At 38.3% G+C, this 16,593-nt stretch overlaps 2 protein-coding genes across 3 annotated transcripts in view; one reads left to right on the top strand and one right to left on the bottom strand.

Moving 5' to 3' along the window:
* LOC146462575 (histamine H2 receptor-like) overlaps positions 1-4,005 on the top strand; it is a 12,672-nt gene extending 8,667 nt beyond the window's left edge. For both annotated transcript variants that reach the window (XM_085085477.1, XM_085085476.1), the window contains one exon: positions 1,444-4,005. In XM_085085477.1, coding sequence (XP_084941603.1) covers positions 1,513-2,457 — 945 coding nt within the window. In that variant the 5' untranslated portion in view covers positions 1,444-1,512 and the 3' untranslated portion in view covers positions 2,458-4,005. The remainder of the gene's footprint in view (positions 1-1,443) is intronic.
* A 1,366-nt stretch (positions 4,006-5,371) lies between these two features.
* Positions 5,372-13,307, bottom strand: LOC146462576 (store-operated calcium entry-associated regulatory factor-like). Its single transcript, XM_085085492.1, has 10 exons — positions 13,025-13,307; positions 12,458-12,657; positions 11,784-11,894; positions 11,171-11,277; positions 10,664-10,762; positions 9,471-9,538; positions 8,260-8,322; positions 7,133-7,178; positions 6,487-6,668; positions 5,372-5,749 (listed from the first exon to the last, which is right to left on the bottom strand). Exons 1-10 carry the CDS (start codon positions 13,086-13,088, stop codon positions 5,724-5,726), a joined length of 966 nt encoding a protein of 321 aa, XP_084941618.1. The 5' UTR covers positions 13,089-13,307; the 3' UTR covers positions 5,372-5,723.
* Positions 13,308-16,593: the final 3,286 nt, after the last annotated feature.

Here is a 16,593-nt window from a genome sequence, read left to right on the forward strand (position 1 = left end):
GCAAAATTTCAGTTCGCCATTTTAGCAAGAACCGTAACTAAACGAAGCTCCATCAGATACCTCATTTCACACGTTAAACTAAAATCAGAAGTGGATGTCCTTTCGTTACAATAATTAAAAGATAAGCATGAAGCTAAGTTGGCCTTAAGTAGAGTGGAAACGTCTCGTTCATTTCTCAGTAGCAACTTATCTTTGTTAAGCCAAAAAGCTTTGCTTCTGCTTATAAGCTAGATGTCAAAGTGTTTTGAACAATTTGACAGGTTGTTTAAAAGATTGTTTGCATTACACACGAAACTTCATTATCTGCAAAAAGAATTAATAACTGTTCGGTTGAAAATTTGCGGTGCATTCATCTAAATTTAGTTTATTAACAAGAGTTATGATTTAATTTTTTGTTTTTCTTGATTTATCCTGAATTCAGAACTGAAAACGGGGAATACCTGAAACGCTTGAAAATTTTTAAAGAGTTGTTTTTAGTTTAAAGCCAGTAATTTCATCAAGAAACCACTCCGTACGTCAATTAATCTTCATGTAAACGATGATTAGCCGGGCTATGTTTTATTTAATTAGAACATTTCGACTTGGTCCTTTCGTCAAAACAAAGCACATCATGGGTAATAAATACATCATGGGAGATCTAAGTTAAAAAGTTTTTCGTTAATTTGTGCTGTTAGTCGTTATACACCAAAAAAAGTAGTAAGAAAATTTGACATTCTATACCGCTGGGCCCAGTTGCTCGAAGCATGGTTAGCGCTAACCCGGGTTAAATGCCATAACAACCTATAGGTTTGAGTACCTCTTAACCAATGGTTAGCGCTAACCATGCTTCGAGCAACTCAGCCCTGGTCGTGAAAACAAATGCCCTTTGCCAGTTGCTTGTAGTTTATATATTTTTCTAATGACAACTTAGAAAGAAAAATCGAAGTCCAACCTAGCTCGTTCCCAGGGTAGAGGGTTGATTGAAGTCAGGCTCCTTTATAATGAATTCGTCCTGACGAAGGTGCTAACGCTCGAAACGTCAACCCTCAGCTCTCTTCAAGGTTGCCAAGTTACCTTATAAAGTCAGTTGACAAAACCAAATAGGCTATTTTCGAGTTGCTCTGAACCTCATTATGAGAGCGAGGCTAAGTGCAAAGATTTTATTATGAAAATTAGTTTTCATTCAAATGCAAACAAAACCAACTTTCATAGGAAAAGCTTTGCACTTAGCCTCGCTTTCATAATGAGGTTCACAGCTAATCTCGTACCCAGATTTCAGTCGGTTTGGGGATGTCGATTTGTTCACAGCAACTCGGAAATGGCCTATTATCATTTCCACTCCACCACCTACGCGGCACCACAGTTTCTTCAGAAACTAGTATCCTTATCCTTTATAATAGAACTAATTTCTAATTTAATCACAATGGCGCCATTTTCTTTGGTTGCTTTTGTTTTGCTCTCCAGAATCAAACAAATTGTATAAATCAACCCAGCAATTCATCCGGGAACTTCAACGATGCTAGTAGATACGTAATGCGTGCAGAATCAACTCTCCCACAGACGCACATATCGGTGTTCGTTTGTCTCGGGCTGCTCGGGGCTGCAATTGTACTTGCAAACTCCGTGGTCATCCTTCTCTACAGAAGAAAAGCATTTCTTAAAACTAAAACCAACTTGTGCCTCGCGTCCTTAGCGATGTCGGACTTTCTGACAGGCTCGATTGCGGTTCCTATGGTGATAGTATGCAATACGGCAGACGTAGATATGGTTACCAGGCAAAAGATATGTACTGTTATGGACCTGTCCTCGAGGTTTATATCCATATCAACCGTGCTGCACCTGTTGCTAGTGACTATGGAGAGATATTTTATGATAATCCATGCTATGCATTACCCATTTATTGTCACAAGATCTCGACTGGTAACCTTGCTTGTGTTTGTGTGGTGTTTCTCACTAGGAGCGTCGCTTATTCAGCTAATATGGATTCCTTTCGGTGGTAAGAACACCGTCGAAATCTTGAAAAAAGACACCATTTACAGTCTCTCGATCTTCTTTGGAGTCGTTGTACCAAGTCTGTTAATAATGTTTGCAGCTTTAGCCTGTATTTTCCGAGTTCTACGAAGGCAGCTTCGAAGCATGAAACGAAACGTTAGCTATAAAACCAGAGCTTACAGAAACAAGTCGATTCCTTTGGAAGGCAAAGCAGTTATGGTCTTTGGCTCAATGATATTGACCTTCATCGCATGTTGGTTTTCATATTACCTTGATGGTTTGATGGTCGATTTAAACCTTCCACATCTTTATCTGCCGCACTGGGCCAGCGCTGTACTCATGTTTCTCCGATTCGGCTCCTCCGTGTTGAATCCGTTACTTTATACTTTCTTCAAAGAGGATTTCAAGCGAGCTTTAATCACATCATTTGGAAGCTCGTATCGCCGATCAACTCGAATGACAACAGTTGATAATACTCCTGTTTAAATTGCTCAGTAGGGAAACGGCGATGTACTAGGAGTCCTTTTCTTAATAGGAAAACCGCTTAAGGACGGTACCTACTTTTGTTATTGCGCATACGTTCTGCGCATCTCGAGATACTCAGGCTTCCTATGGGTGGTGCCTATTAATGCAGGGATATTTTTGCGCGGTTCAAAACTATGCGGAGAAAGCAGAACTTAGCAAGTGCTCTTGGTATTTGAAAAGAAAATTGGGGTTAGCCATGCATTTTTCAGAGATAATAAAGCTTCAATTTAATAAAAAAAAAATGCCATACATTTCTTTGTATTTTAGCACTTTTTAGAATTATTGCTTCTTAATTATCTCTAAAAAAAATTGCGTGGATACTGCCAATTTTCTTTTTAGATTTCATTGGCCCTTGCTAAGATCTGCTTTTCCTGCATAGTAATAAACTGCGCAAAAATACCTCTGTATTAGTAGGCACCGTCCTTAACGTTAAACGTTTTTTACCTTTGCTCGCATTTAAAGAGCCGCATGTCTTAGCCAACAAGGCCCCGAACAAGAGGACCCGCTGACCATCTTGTCTTAGTTCTCAAGCTCGGAAACGAGAACGAGGGCTTGGCGGCTGTACATTTTACCACAATACTTTACGAACCTAACATAGCCAATAGGGTCCCTTTACTTACGACAATGTGTATGCTACAATCTTGGACAGATCAAATGAAAAATTAAGACCATCTTCCCCCCCCCCCCTCCCCCATTTCAATGATGGAAAAATGGTGCGCATTCATTATTGATTTTTGGGGTGGGGGGTTTAATTTCTTATTTTTTCTGTCCAAGATTGTAGGTTTGAAGTTTTGAGAAATTTTCTGTGCGTTTTGGGGTTTTCCCATGCTAAGAATTATGGGTAAATGTGCCAATCGCCGTCTTTTCCGGTACAGTAGATTGCAAACAAATCGTCGGTTGGAGAAAAATCGTCTTACTTGGACGTTACTGGGCTGAATTCATTGAATCCTTCATCCGCGTGCAGCTCAGAACTTTTGTTCATTGTTCGTTGTCACGCGTTATGACGTGGATGGATGTCTGAATTTGGGCCCATCCGAAATCACTTCCACGTGCATTTGGTAGACCACTCGACTGGCGTTGGTTGTTTTACTTTTTGTTGTGCTACACCGTGCTGATGAGAGCCAACCAGCTCGAAACAGCTGTCAACGGTTGCCGCATTCTGTTGATTCTCGGTTTGGTCTCTATCATGTCGCTGTCGTGTTAAGTTTTCTACGCAGTCCGATCAGCCTTGCAGAAATTTGAGTCAGATACATATCTAATTTAATGTTTTTCACTTTGAAGAAATTTCTGACAAACACGATAGTGTTTATTGACAACACAGCATCAGGCGCGCATGTTCATCGCAAGAAAAAAGTCGTGGCATAGGACGTTATTAAACTTTTTATTCCATAATAAATTATAGATATACCTTACATAATAAAACGCCAAAGTTGCTTAAATTGCCTAAAAAGTTACTTGCATTTCTCTCTAAAAAGCTTCCAAAAGTGTTAAGTATAAGGAAAACGGATTTACACTCGCTAATTTACTCAAATTTTATCGAAAAATTAGTTTAAAATGTCCTACCACATTTAACCCTATTGGGAAAGTAGATCAGCACATACACGGTTCAAAACGCCTTCCAAAGTGGAAATACACCGATTTCGATATATTAAAATTCTAACTTGGCTCCGAGGATAACAGGAATAAAACAAAAGCTAAAAATTAATTATCGATATATGAACCTTTGTATAATTTCCTTGGTTTTATTCCCCTAAGCCTCCGAGCCAAGTTAGAATTTTAATATGTATCGAATTTGGCCTAGTTTTTCGTGTTCTTGTGTGGATCGTTACTTCTGGACAAAGATACATACATACACTTTATTTCAACTCGAATTATTAGAGTAGCTCTACTGAGCTAATATCTTCGAGAAAGAAAAATACTTACATCAATACAATACAATACAATACAATACAATACATCAACATTATTAGAACACTAAGATACTAAAAGTTCATTTTCTTTATGGCTATCTTAAAGATGACGTCATGCGGTCGATTTTAGCCAAAAGCCCCTCGACAGAAACATTCTATTGTTTAAACAACAGGAACCACTCTGAAACAACAGTCCTCTGCTAAAAAAAAAAACTTTGGTTCCCTTCACTGTTATATCATCCGCAGACCTCGTGAATCCCAAAGTTTCACCGGTCATCTACTTTTTAATCTGTGGGACGTTCAAAAACCCACACACTGTTTGAGAAGAGTAAGGGACGTAGTCCCCGGTGTGATGGTCTACAGCTGTTACGACAAAGGTTGTCCAAAAAAAGCGTAAAAGCGCACGCGAAAATGCCGGAAGGTTGGCTGGGAAATACCCAATAAATTTCAATAAAAGCTCAGAATTCATATTGCCCGCCATCTCAAGTCTTCACTGTAAGGTCGAGGCATTATGGATTCTGAGCTTTTATTGAAATTTATTGGGTATTTCCCAGACTACATTTTGTCATTTTACGCTTTTTTTGGACAACCTTTGTCGAAACCGCTGTATATCTATCTCTGATTCTATTTGTCTTTCACATTCATGTGTGGGTTGGGTTGGTGGGTGAGATCAAAATATGGACTGATAGCGGCTGCCAGTGGCGACTTCACATGCTGATGTCCGATCTCACCCCACAGAAGAATTGTAAACCGCCATGAGACTGTGATATGTGCGGTATATAAATACATTACCATTACCATTACTTCTTTTCTTACTTGATTATCAAATAAGTTTTTTTCGAACGTTGTAAAACTTTGCATAATATTGTTTAACAAACACTTCTACTAATAGTTATACCCATTTTATGAGTGCATCTCTGACGGATAATTTTGTGCATGGTCAGTAACTAGTGACTATTTGGCTACATATGCAAATTTTTTAATCGGGGCAGGGGGGGACTCCCATATAAACGTGACGGGGGTGATCATCGTACCTTTTAGGGGTTAAAATTCGCAGTTTGGTACCTCTTAGGGTCCTAAGATCTAAAATGACTTCCGTCAGAGGTATGTTGCTACCTTTTAGGGTATAATGAGCCGAAAAATATGAGGGGAAGTACATGCCAGTCAACTGGTTTGGTACCTTTTAGGGGTAAAAAATTGTTCTGGTACCTTTTAGGGGTTCTTTTCAAAATTTCCGGTGATCACCCCCGTCACTTTTATATGAGAGATTCTCCTCCCCCTCCCCCTCCCCCGGGTTCTAATCATCTTGGACGCTATTCAGCGACGCTTGGTTCCACCAAAGCCTAAAACACAAAAGACAAAAGACAATTTTATTAAGCATTCTACACAAAACTAAATCTGAGAATTATATTTTGTAGTTTAGTGGGTCCTGTTTGAGTATACAGTCAACTCTCTCATAGCCACCACTTCTCGTAAGCAACCACCTCCCGTAAGCGACCACCTCGTTAACAACCATTTTGTTTCTCAGTTAAATACTGTTTTTAGAGATCTCTCGTAAGCAACCGCCACTCAAATTTCTTAAGGGACCGTGACCACTTTTTAGGTAAAAAATTGACATCTTTTTTTCTTTTCTGTTTCCGGTAAGCGACCACCCAACATAATCATGTATGATCATTAGTAAATAATTACTCAGAAGTAACAAAAGGTCAATTTTTAATGACGCTATCCCGGACTGCTGACAGATAATGACAGTTTACAGTCAGCGAAGATGGCTATCAGATCTGTAGGTAAACGGGAATTGTTACAATGATCTGTTCCAAAATGTTACACAGAGTTTCCTCAGAAGAATGAATAGATGTGAAAAAAATCAAATAAATAAGTTTCTATTTGCCTAATTTTAGCTGCTAGGGTAATATTTTTAGGTAATTAATCAATCAATCCAGTATTAGGCTTATTTTCTGATCTTTCCCGTGAGCCACCACTTCCCGTAAGCGACCACTTTGTCGTGCCCCAAGGGTGGTCGCTTACAAGAGAGTTGACTGTAGTAGTTTTGACCGCTTCCCTCGTATGGACTACCCACCTGAGGCTGTCCGGGTACTTGGAGGGCTAGGGGTTCGTCTATGACTGCTGCCTGAAGACCATCCAGACGACCAGCTGTCATTGGAGCCAAACCAGTTTGATCCAAATCCCCAACCAGTTCTCGGCTGGTGATACCTCGGACCATAGTAACCATGGTGATTGTAGTACTGATCAGTGCGGCGGCTAAATAAGTGATGAAAAAAAGTTGTAAAATTACAGCGTCCGTGGATTGAATCCTAAAGTGTCACTTATCAAATGAAAGCTTCTGAGAAATTCTTTCCTTTGGTGTGGTTTATTATGTTGTACACTTAGAGGTGTTAGCATTGATTTTGTATTTCATAAAATAAAACACTTTTTTCTTGTGTTGCTATTTATCATACTACACAAGAAAGTTTTAACCTTGAAGCACTACTTCCTTGCGACGCTGTTCTAAGTTTGGAGTCTGTTGATAAAAATTCCAAAAGTGTGACCATTCAAATGAAAGCTATTGAGCAGTACTTTCCTGTGGTGCTGTTTATTATGTGGTACAAGGTGATTCTAACTTTCGAGTCTGCAGATGAAATCCTAAGGTGTGACCATGTAAATGAAAGCTACTGTGCAGTACTTTTCTTTGGCACTGCTTTAGAAATTGTTTAACTTGATCTTACCCTGAGCTTCCAAACAGATATCCTAACAGTCCCCCTGTAGCAGCTCCTAAAACAAAAACAAAACCAAAACAAAAACATAGTAAGCAATTTTTACACATTGAAACAAAAATTAAGACATCAATACACATTCTTTACATGTAGCTCATATGTCCATGAATCTGCACAAATTACTGACTTGTCACCAAGAAAAAAAAACTGCTTTAAAGACTCAACTTCAGGCATGCATAGACCTTAAGTATATAGAAAAAAGATTTTATGTATATCTTGCTGAGTCTGCTCCTTCCATCCTCAAAGAGCTTACAAACTCATTAATAATTCATAAGCCCATTGACAAATCAAATGGTCGATAAAACATCAAATGCAGTGGTTTTAAAACCCGATAAAAACCTCCTCCTTATTAGTATGTGGTGTTTGACGTTTTTCTTGTATGCTAATTTCCAACGTTCACAAAAGCATCATTGTTATGAACTCTCTTGACACACGCTTTTCTAGGAATGCTTTTGAAGCCGTTCAAAAACTCCCAGCAAGCGTTTTATCGGGTCTAAAACCACTCGGCTGTGCCTTGTGGTTTTAAATCCCCTGCTGCTTGTGTTTTAAACATCACTTAAGGATCTTGTAGAATCTTCAGTAGCCATGGTAATCTGTGATATTGCAACGAACTTGAAGGTTTAGAACAGATCCTTCAGAATCTTATAGAGATCCACAAGAAACCTACATAATCTTCATAAAAGTCCTCATCAAAAATCAAAGACCTATTAAAAGTTAAACATTGTTTAAATATCCTTTTTCAATGGATGATTGAAAGATGACTGCTCATGCACATGCATCATGGTTTTAAGGCTCCCCAATAGCAAATCTTTGCAGCTGCATGTTTGAAATGATGCAACATAAGGCTTTTTTTCTCCTGAGACCTTTCTGGATTCATTTCCATTTTTAAAAACTAGCCTTGCTTACTTACTCACTCACTTACATTATACACTACACAGTGACAAAGTAGGTTTCAGTTTCTACAAAGCTGAAACCACAAAAAGGTTACACATGTATGCCACACGTGGCCTCATCTTTTAAAGGTTTTTACTCCAATTAAAAGAATTTTATATTTCTTAAAAAATGTGGTACAGTGATACCTGACCAAAATCCACCTCCAGTACCAGTACCCGCTGGACCTCCATAATGTGGTGTTTGTTCACCTAACAAAAGAAATTATGACATATACCATCAACTTCCAAAAATATTGCTTGGAGTTTAACAATACATTGAACTATTGATTTATTGCAATAGTGAGAGTCTCAATAACAATAAATTGATCACAATCAATGAATATAGCAATATTTTTTTCAACTATCAATACATGTAGTTTCAATAGTCATCATCAAATAATTCTCGTAGTCCTTTTTCTGTGATTGAAAAATACATCCCTCATTCCCAGCTCATTAATGTTGTTTGCTGTTATGAAACCAGGAGCATTAAAAGTAAAATGCAACTTTGCTTCTATGTTTGTTTGATATGAACTTGTTTCCATGGTCTAATATCTACATTTAAAAAGTGGCTTGGTATTGTAGTGTGCACGAACGATCTAACATTGAGTGAAGACAAAATTACAACAATATCGTAATGGTATCGCAATGGTATCACTAATATCATAAAATAGTATGGCAATGGTATTTCAACTATCAATTGAAAATACTATTGCAATATTGGTCAAAATGACCTCAATAGTCAACCCTACATATTGTACAACACAATAGGTCTTATCATGGTTTTCGACGCCATTTTGACGGGTAGGTAAACAGGCTTGAAATAACAGTGTTTGTATGGAAATCTGATGTCAAATAATTTTTATAAAACATCGCTTCTGAAAAATTCATGAATTGGAAACTTTTGGCACTAGGAAAACGATTTTAAAAACAAAATTGGAGGGATGTAGCTGTGACAGAAAGCGTCCAGTCGTGTCTTGAACTTTCCATACATTTGACTGTATAGCGAACCAGCCGTGAACTGCTACTAAAAATAGTTCGCAGGAAAAAATACAGGGAAATGTATGGAAAGTTCAAAACACGACTGGACACTTTCTGTCACAGCTACATCCCTCCAATTTTGTTCTTAAAATCCTTTTCCTAGTTGCAAAAGTTTCCAATTCATGAATTTTTCAGAAGCGACGTTTTATGAAAATTATATGACATCGGGTTCCCATACAAACAATGTTATTTCAAGCCTGTTTGCCTACCCGTCAAAATGGCGTCGAAAACCGTGATAAGGCCTATTTCAACTCTTTGACAATGAGGCCATCTTCTAAGAAACAAGGTAACACAATTCAAAAGTTATCAGACACCCATACCTGGTACATACTCAGGTCTGAAACCTGGAGGAGGAGGGCTGGAAGATTGGGTGTGGCCTCCTGGGGTGCTAGAAAATGGCATGTTAAGGATATAACCTTGACAATAATTTATTACCTTGGGTTCACAGATAAGCATTTATAAGACATTAATATATATCATCATCATCATCATCATCATTATCATCTCACTGTCATTCTCAATTAGGTCAGTAAAAGCCAGTTGGGCAACGCACCAACCACTTACTTAAATTAAAGTAAAAATTACAATTGACACAATAAGTAGAATAAAGAATAAAAAATTAACTATACAAATTGACTCATTCTTATTAAGCTAATGAACTAAGATAATTCTTAGGGTCAACCCAGGTCACGCGTGAACGTTATTTTTGAAATTTGAACGGAGTTTTGAAATTTACATGTCAGTTTTGAAAATCGCCAACGAGATTTCAGAGTTCCCGTATAAATTTCCCTAACTTATTGACGGTATAAAGCTATGAATTTTTCTTTACATTGCAAAATTGAATGTTTCAAGAATAACAGTTGTTTCCCAAGTATTTTGAATCTTTTTTTCAGTTAATGGGTCTTTTTCGGAACGATTTCCAGAGAAATGTCCAACATTCCATTCACACGTCGGACATTGCAAAGAGGAATTCGAATGTTCATTTCATTATTGGAAATACTGTTCACGCGTGACCTGGATTGACTGTAAATATCAGCGAGAGAGTAAGAGAGTGAGTGAGCAAGCAGAGTAAACAAGTGGAGCAGCCGAGTACCCTAACTTAAGTATTGCCAGGTCTCTATGAAGGTCAACAAAACTCTAAATATATAGATCATGCTGAAGGTTGAGTTTGTATCCTGCATAAAGGTAGCAAGCTCGCCAGTTGTCCCTGCTCCAGTATCCCTTCTTCAGCAACCCAGTGTAGGACATCTTTTAACGTCCTTGTTTGCTTCAATGTGCTATCAGAGCAGGTTCATAGAGAATTACCGCAGGAGCTACAAGGTCTCGGTGACGATGACAGTGGCCAGCAAGCTGCATTCACCAGGCTGCTACTTTGTAGTCCAACCTTGTTCAATCTCAGTGGTTTAATATTATGATAACATTATGCAAATGTGGAATATGCACCCTCAGAAAGAGCCATACCCACACCAGTGACTGAATGCTGAGATTCCACTAATAAAGATAAAAAGGATACTGGGTGGTAGGATTATGTGTCCATTGCTGATAGACGTAGTATATGATCAATGCAATGATTCCCCACATGATAACGGAACCAAACCAGCTGCCAGAACTTCTGCAACATGTCCCAAATCACAAAACAGTTAGTTAGTAAATTTCTTCCTGTATTAAGTGAATTGCAAACCATAACATTACTACATTTAGAAGAGGAATTCTCTAACATCCCCCCTCCCCCTACCGGATAGTACTGTTTTCTACCTTAAGTGGCCATTTTGTGCTGAATGAAAATTCTTTGTATAGGGTGAGAGAAGGAATCATTTCTGGTTATCCTACATGTAACTAAAGCCAAATCATTTTGCAAATGTGAAAAAAAAAAAACTACCTAAATTTACTTTAAGCAATACTGATAATGAGGTCCCAGGGATTGCTGTCTGGGATTATCTATCTGGTATCTAATGATGAGTATATGGGTGCTAAAAAAAACTTGATGAATAAAAATGATGAGCAGGTGATTATAATTTACCTGGTGTAGTAGTTGTGGTGGTAACCATGGTGACCTCTATCCCTGTGTCCAGAGTCATGATAGGAATTATAACGGCCTCCATCAACAACATCAATTGTGTATTCCAGCTAAGAAAATGACATGAGAGGGTTCATAAATTAGGTTAAGAAGTATAGTAAATTATCAGTAAACTACAATAAAATAACACTGGAGTCAAATGCACAAGACTAACAATAAAATTGGCCAATTTGTGTTATGCAAACTCATCTCAATATGATGCTGTAACATGATTATCTACAGCTGTAGTGAGCCATGTTCGACCCACATTTTGAACACAATTATTGCGTTCAAAATGTGGGCCGCGGTTTGATTCCTGGCATTAATGCCATCATATCTGGGTTGAGTTTGTTGTTGGTTCTCGTCCTTGCTCTGAGGGTTTTTCTCTGGGGTCTCTGGTTTCCCTCCTCCTCAAAAGCCAACCCTTTCAAGTTTCAATCCAACTCTTGAGGGCTACCCCAATTAACCTTGAGTTAGCTTGTTGCTGCCAGTCCCTAAATGTTTTTTTTTTTCATTTTATTTTATTATTTTGAACAGTAACAGGCCACTTGCATTTAGATTAAAACATGAAACATACCCCACAGGAACCTTTCAGAACGTATGGGTCATCAGGGTAACTATACCCTTCACAGTTGACTGCAATTTCACCAAAGCGGTATTGACTGTCCATATCTGCTTTACATTCCCACTGCAATAATAAACAGATGATCCACCAAGTATACGTTGATTGCAAATTAGGCTAGGCTTAGTATGTCTTAACTAATATTTACATTGCAAATCTCAAGTGTCTTTACTATGCTTTATACATGTACATTGGTACTACACTATTTTTTTTTTAACAGCTTTATTGACCATCACACATGTTAAATACAAGAAATTAAACAGCCAGAAAGAAAGGAAAACTATGTGAAAAGTGATTTAAAGAGATAAGGTCAAAAGGGCAGGTGCGAACGGGACGCGAGGACCCATGCTAGGCACCTCCCATGATACAAATAAACAAATAAACACGAACAACCAACAGACGCTAAAAAACTAGGGATGGCAGGAGCAGGATCGTACAATTGACCAGGTACAGGGATAGAATATGTCAAAGTGATTTTGTAAAAGGTGAAACATGTGCTCAGTAACAAAGTTGCGGAAGGAAGCAGTAGTTGAAAAACTGGTAGGGGGTGATAATTTACAGATATAGTTCCAGAGCTTAACAATACGATTAAAGTAAGAGGCCTGCACTCTATAGTTTGATTTTTTTACCTGTACATCATAGCCATCTGATCCCCTGTTGTAACACTGAACTACTCTTGGGGTAAACGCAGAACAGCCTGCCGACCCACCAACACACTGTAACTGTGGAACGGCATGGGTACGACGAGAATTTGTCATCTTTCCTTGATGCAATGTGAGGACATTGACATCTGTCAATTTGATCTTGTCATTGCTGCCCCAACCTAAAGCTGCAAAAAGATAACTACAACGTTAAACACTGCTGGTTTATAAGTTGCATAGTGTTCTCCTGACTCAGCAAAATTATGGTAAACTTTTAAATAAGAGACCTACACCTACCTATTGATCTCATAAAATTCTTAATTGACTCCTTGCATTAATTTTGCTTTTGTGGATTAACTGCGTAAACGTCGAAGTAGAGGTTGAAAGCTTAACTGGGACACTGTTTGTTGATGGCCTTGTAAACCAGCTACTCGGAATATTAAAAGCTTAACATAATTTTAGACATCGCCTCAGTACATTCAGCATACTACAAAAATAACAACATTAACATCTGCAGTGAGGTAAAAGTAAAATTTTGAAGGTTTAGTCGCCTACCTGTCGCAATCAGACAATTTCCAAACAACAAAACCATCCACCAAGTAGAATTCATCGACGCCATTTCCAAAATCGAAACCGAAAGCTTCACCCTTGAAGAAATACTTTTTAACCGTTTTTCCGTAGATTGCTCTTCAATCACCACGATAAGTAAGGTAAATGACAGAGATAAACACACGTCGAGATTTAGGCACACACAGAAACACGTTTCAAAACAAGATTGGTCGAAAAGCGTGTGTCTTATTCCATTCCTTCTTGTCCTTGCGTCATGTTTATATTTTTCGATTCAGCCAAGGCGTTTAGGACTGGCACTAGTAAGACTTAGTCCCTACTCTTTCGGTTATCCACAGGACACCCATTTACGAACATTTGGAATAAAACACCATACATTGCGTTGTTTTTTACTCCTTTTTAGAGCAGTTGTTGCTTAATTATCTCTAAAAAAAATACGTGGTTACGCCCAATTTTCCTTTTGGATATCAACAGCCCTTGCTAAGATCTTCTTTTCTTGTATAGCCATAAACCGCGCAAAAATACTTCTGTATTAGCAGGGACCGGTCCTTAAATGATCACCACCGTCGAATCTTTTCCCTACGATGAATAGATTCACGCCGGTTTTATACTCCGCAGCAGCACGTGGATTGAGCTTTTACAGTGGATGTGGTAGGTTACTGTGTCCCTGGCGCAAGATCCCCCATAACGCCGAACCCGCGACCTCGGCTGAAAGCTGCCCATTCGATCGGTCTGCAAATGACAACCTGGGGACCGTATGCTGTGGAACAACCCTTCCGAATCAGGATATAACGTTAAGAAAATGCTTAGTAATGCTAACTAATGGAGCGGATGTAGGTCTCTTAACTGCTTCTTCATATGACCTTTGTTTCTGGAACCTGGTCTAAGCGTATTATAGAACCGCAAGATTGTGATCTGGTCCTGGCGAAATTGCGCTGTTCAACTTTTACAAGCTTATTCCCTGCTTGATTTACGGATGAAGAGGGATCGGGATGCCGCGGCCTTGTGCGTTTAACACCATATTGTGCCGTACAATCGGCCTCAACTGCTTGGATTCCTTGGCGTTTTCCGAATCTTAACCACTCCCAAACTGCTTTGAAATTGCGATCTCTGTAGCAGTAGAGTAGAGGGTTAAATAAAGAATTTAATAAAACCACCGTTTCAGCCCACCGGAAAAACGTACTTGTACGAAGAAAAGGCAAAACATTACCGAGGATTAAAATACCAATCATCGGGACGGTGGAGATACCGAGAAAAACTGTTAGTAAGAAAGCACTATAAGTACCCTTAGCTTCTATCTTGGCATCAACCAAAGCTTGTACTTGGCGGATCTGACTTCGGTTCCATTTACGTATTCCGCGATAAACCATTACGTTAAAATATACGATTAGAAATAAGCAAACAGCCATGTTTGTAAGACATCAAGGATTAACACGACTTCGTAACGTGGGGAAGTATTTGGTAAAACAGCAACAGGAACAGATCGAAACAGACATAACAAGAGATGAGAACCAAGCGATTCTTGACTATTTCGTGATACGGTCTCTTGTAACCTTAGTCCTGTAGTCCGCCCATTTTACGACTGCTGAATATCTGTCCTAAGCGATTAAAATTAAAAGAAAAAGGGAGATACCAGCAGGAGTATAGATGAAATAATCACCCACAGAATCCAGCGTACAAACAGCATCCTCGGCTACATTCTCCGAGAGAAGCAACACGTCTAAAGCAGCGGTCAACGGCATGGCAAAGGCGCCCACTACAAGATTCGCCTTGGCCAGGTTGGAAAGCAGAATGTTTGAGTTCCTCTTGTGCATTTTTGTTTTCTTCACCGCTAGGATTACTAAAATGTTTAAAAAGATTGTAGCGGGGCAAGCGATCGACGTGACGGCGATTGTACTCTGAATTGAAGCTTCGTGATTTAATTGCCAGGTTAAATACGGCGTCACTGGGCAGGCAAAAGATGACTTGGTCAAGGTAGAAGAATTACCGAGCGTTGATTCATTTGCTTCAAAAACGTTCATGTTGTTGTTGCTGTTGTTGTGTTTTTTGTTTTGTTTTTTTATCAGCGAGATCGATCTTGACTGTTGATCGAATCTTTACATAGTTTGGATTTAAGAGACACAAGCGACACTATTAGTGTACTTTCCGCGGAGCAAGCTTCTTTTCAAATCGCCAATTGATTTTAGTTGCTACTACTGTCGAGTTGACGCGAATCGACACAGGTAGACTCCGAACCGGATTTTATTGCGGCTATTCGACTGATTCACCAGCTGCGCAAAATTTGCACACAATTTCCAGTTGAATGTTACTCAACCCTTTGTGATGAAAAAAAAAAAATGAAGAAAGCTTAAAAGTAAGTGATTTCAAAGCGTCGGTATTATTAACTCAAGCAAAAGCAGACGTTGTAAGGAAATTTTTACCCAAAATGAAAACAGAAGTAATATATACACACTATAGAAAACGTTAAAAAGAGTTGGTTTTATTCCAAGGCTGAAAATGTATATATAAATGCACATGTTGAAAAAAGAAAATTTCACCGGGCGAAAAATTTGGTTTTTTCATTCCAATAAAAATATTTTCTGTCTTATTACGCACCTGACTAGATTGCAGTTTCAGATGAAAGAGGAAGTGTCATTGGGTTTTTGACATCTTTTGTTAAAAATACGAGAACTTGGAAAACGTTAAGCTAACATTTTTCAAGTTACAATCCATTCTGACCTACTCTGTCTCTGGTCAGAGGCGCTAATGGACAGTTTTACTGCACTGGGGTGATAATTTATAACAAAACTTTTATGTTTTTGTTGACAGACGGACATTTTTTAGGTTTTGAAATGACATCAAATTCGCGTGATACTTCCCCCAAAAATAGTTATATTTTACTTACTTTTACTGAAACAGTCATTGCTAACAAAACAAAACAAAAGTCAGAATATATTAGAAATAGTGTGTAATGGTACATAATTTTCTTATTACGATTTCAAGGGTTATGTCGGAAAAAATCGCTTGTAAGTGTATTTCTAAGGAAAATTTAATAGACCTACAATGATAGGTAACCGAAAACAAATCGGAAAGAGCAAACAAAACAAGCGGAGACTCAGCAACATTATGCGCCTCCACCCAACGATAATACTCAAGCAATCTAATTAAAATATTGTCTCCTGCATGAGTTTATTTTATTTATTTATTTACTTATTTGTTTACAAATTTATGGCATACAAAAACAGAAGCCAAGGGATGAAATGCGAAAAAAGTCTAACACCCCATTTTAAAGCAGATCACCAATGGTACTAAGATAAAAATAATGATGCAAATTAAAATGTGGTAGTAATAAATATTAAATGTTATAACAATAAAAACACTAAGGGAATGAACTAGTCCATAATCATAATCTCAGATCGTTTTGTGCCCTTTTAAAGGCGTGTTTGTGTAAGCTCATACAGCTTGACCTATTTGGATGCTTTAGCTGAAACTTTGCGTTGCAGAAAGTTTTAGGAAACGGGCTATCGTCCTGCGAATTTACTAAAATGGTTTTACGAAAATGCTAGTCTACATTTTTT

The sequence above is a fragment of the Pavona decussata genome, unplaced genomic scaffold, assembly GCF_977016875.1.
Source record: "Pavona decussata unplaced genomic scaffold, jaPavDecu1.1 SCAFFOLD_186, whole genome shotgun sequence".
Classification (NCBI taxonomy): domain Eukaryota; kingdom Metazoa; phylum Cnidaria; class Anthozoa; order Scleractinia; family Agariciidae; genus Pavona; species Pavona decussata.

What these genes read in the sequence shown, in the direction of transcription:
- LOC146462576 (XM_085085492.1), bottom strand. Translation starts at nt 13,088, where the DNA reads ATGGCGTCGATGAATTCTACTTGGTGGATGGTTTTGTTGTTTGGAAAT. An exon ending in CAGACCTGAGTATGTACCAG is followed by an intron (nt 8,323 to 9,470) that starts GTATGGGTGTCT and finishes TTCTTTTGTTAG; the next exon opens with GTGAACAAACACCACATTAT. An exon ending in AAGTACCCGGACAGCCTCAG is followed by an intron (nt 5,750 to 6,486) that starts GTGGGTAGTCCA and finishes TTTGTGTTTTAG; the next exon opens with GCTTTGGTGGAACCAAGCGT.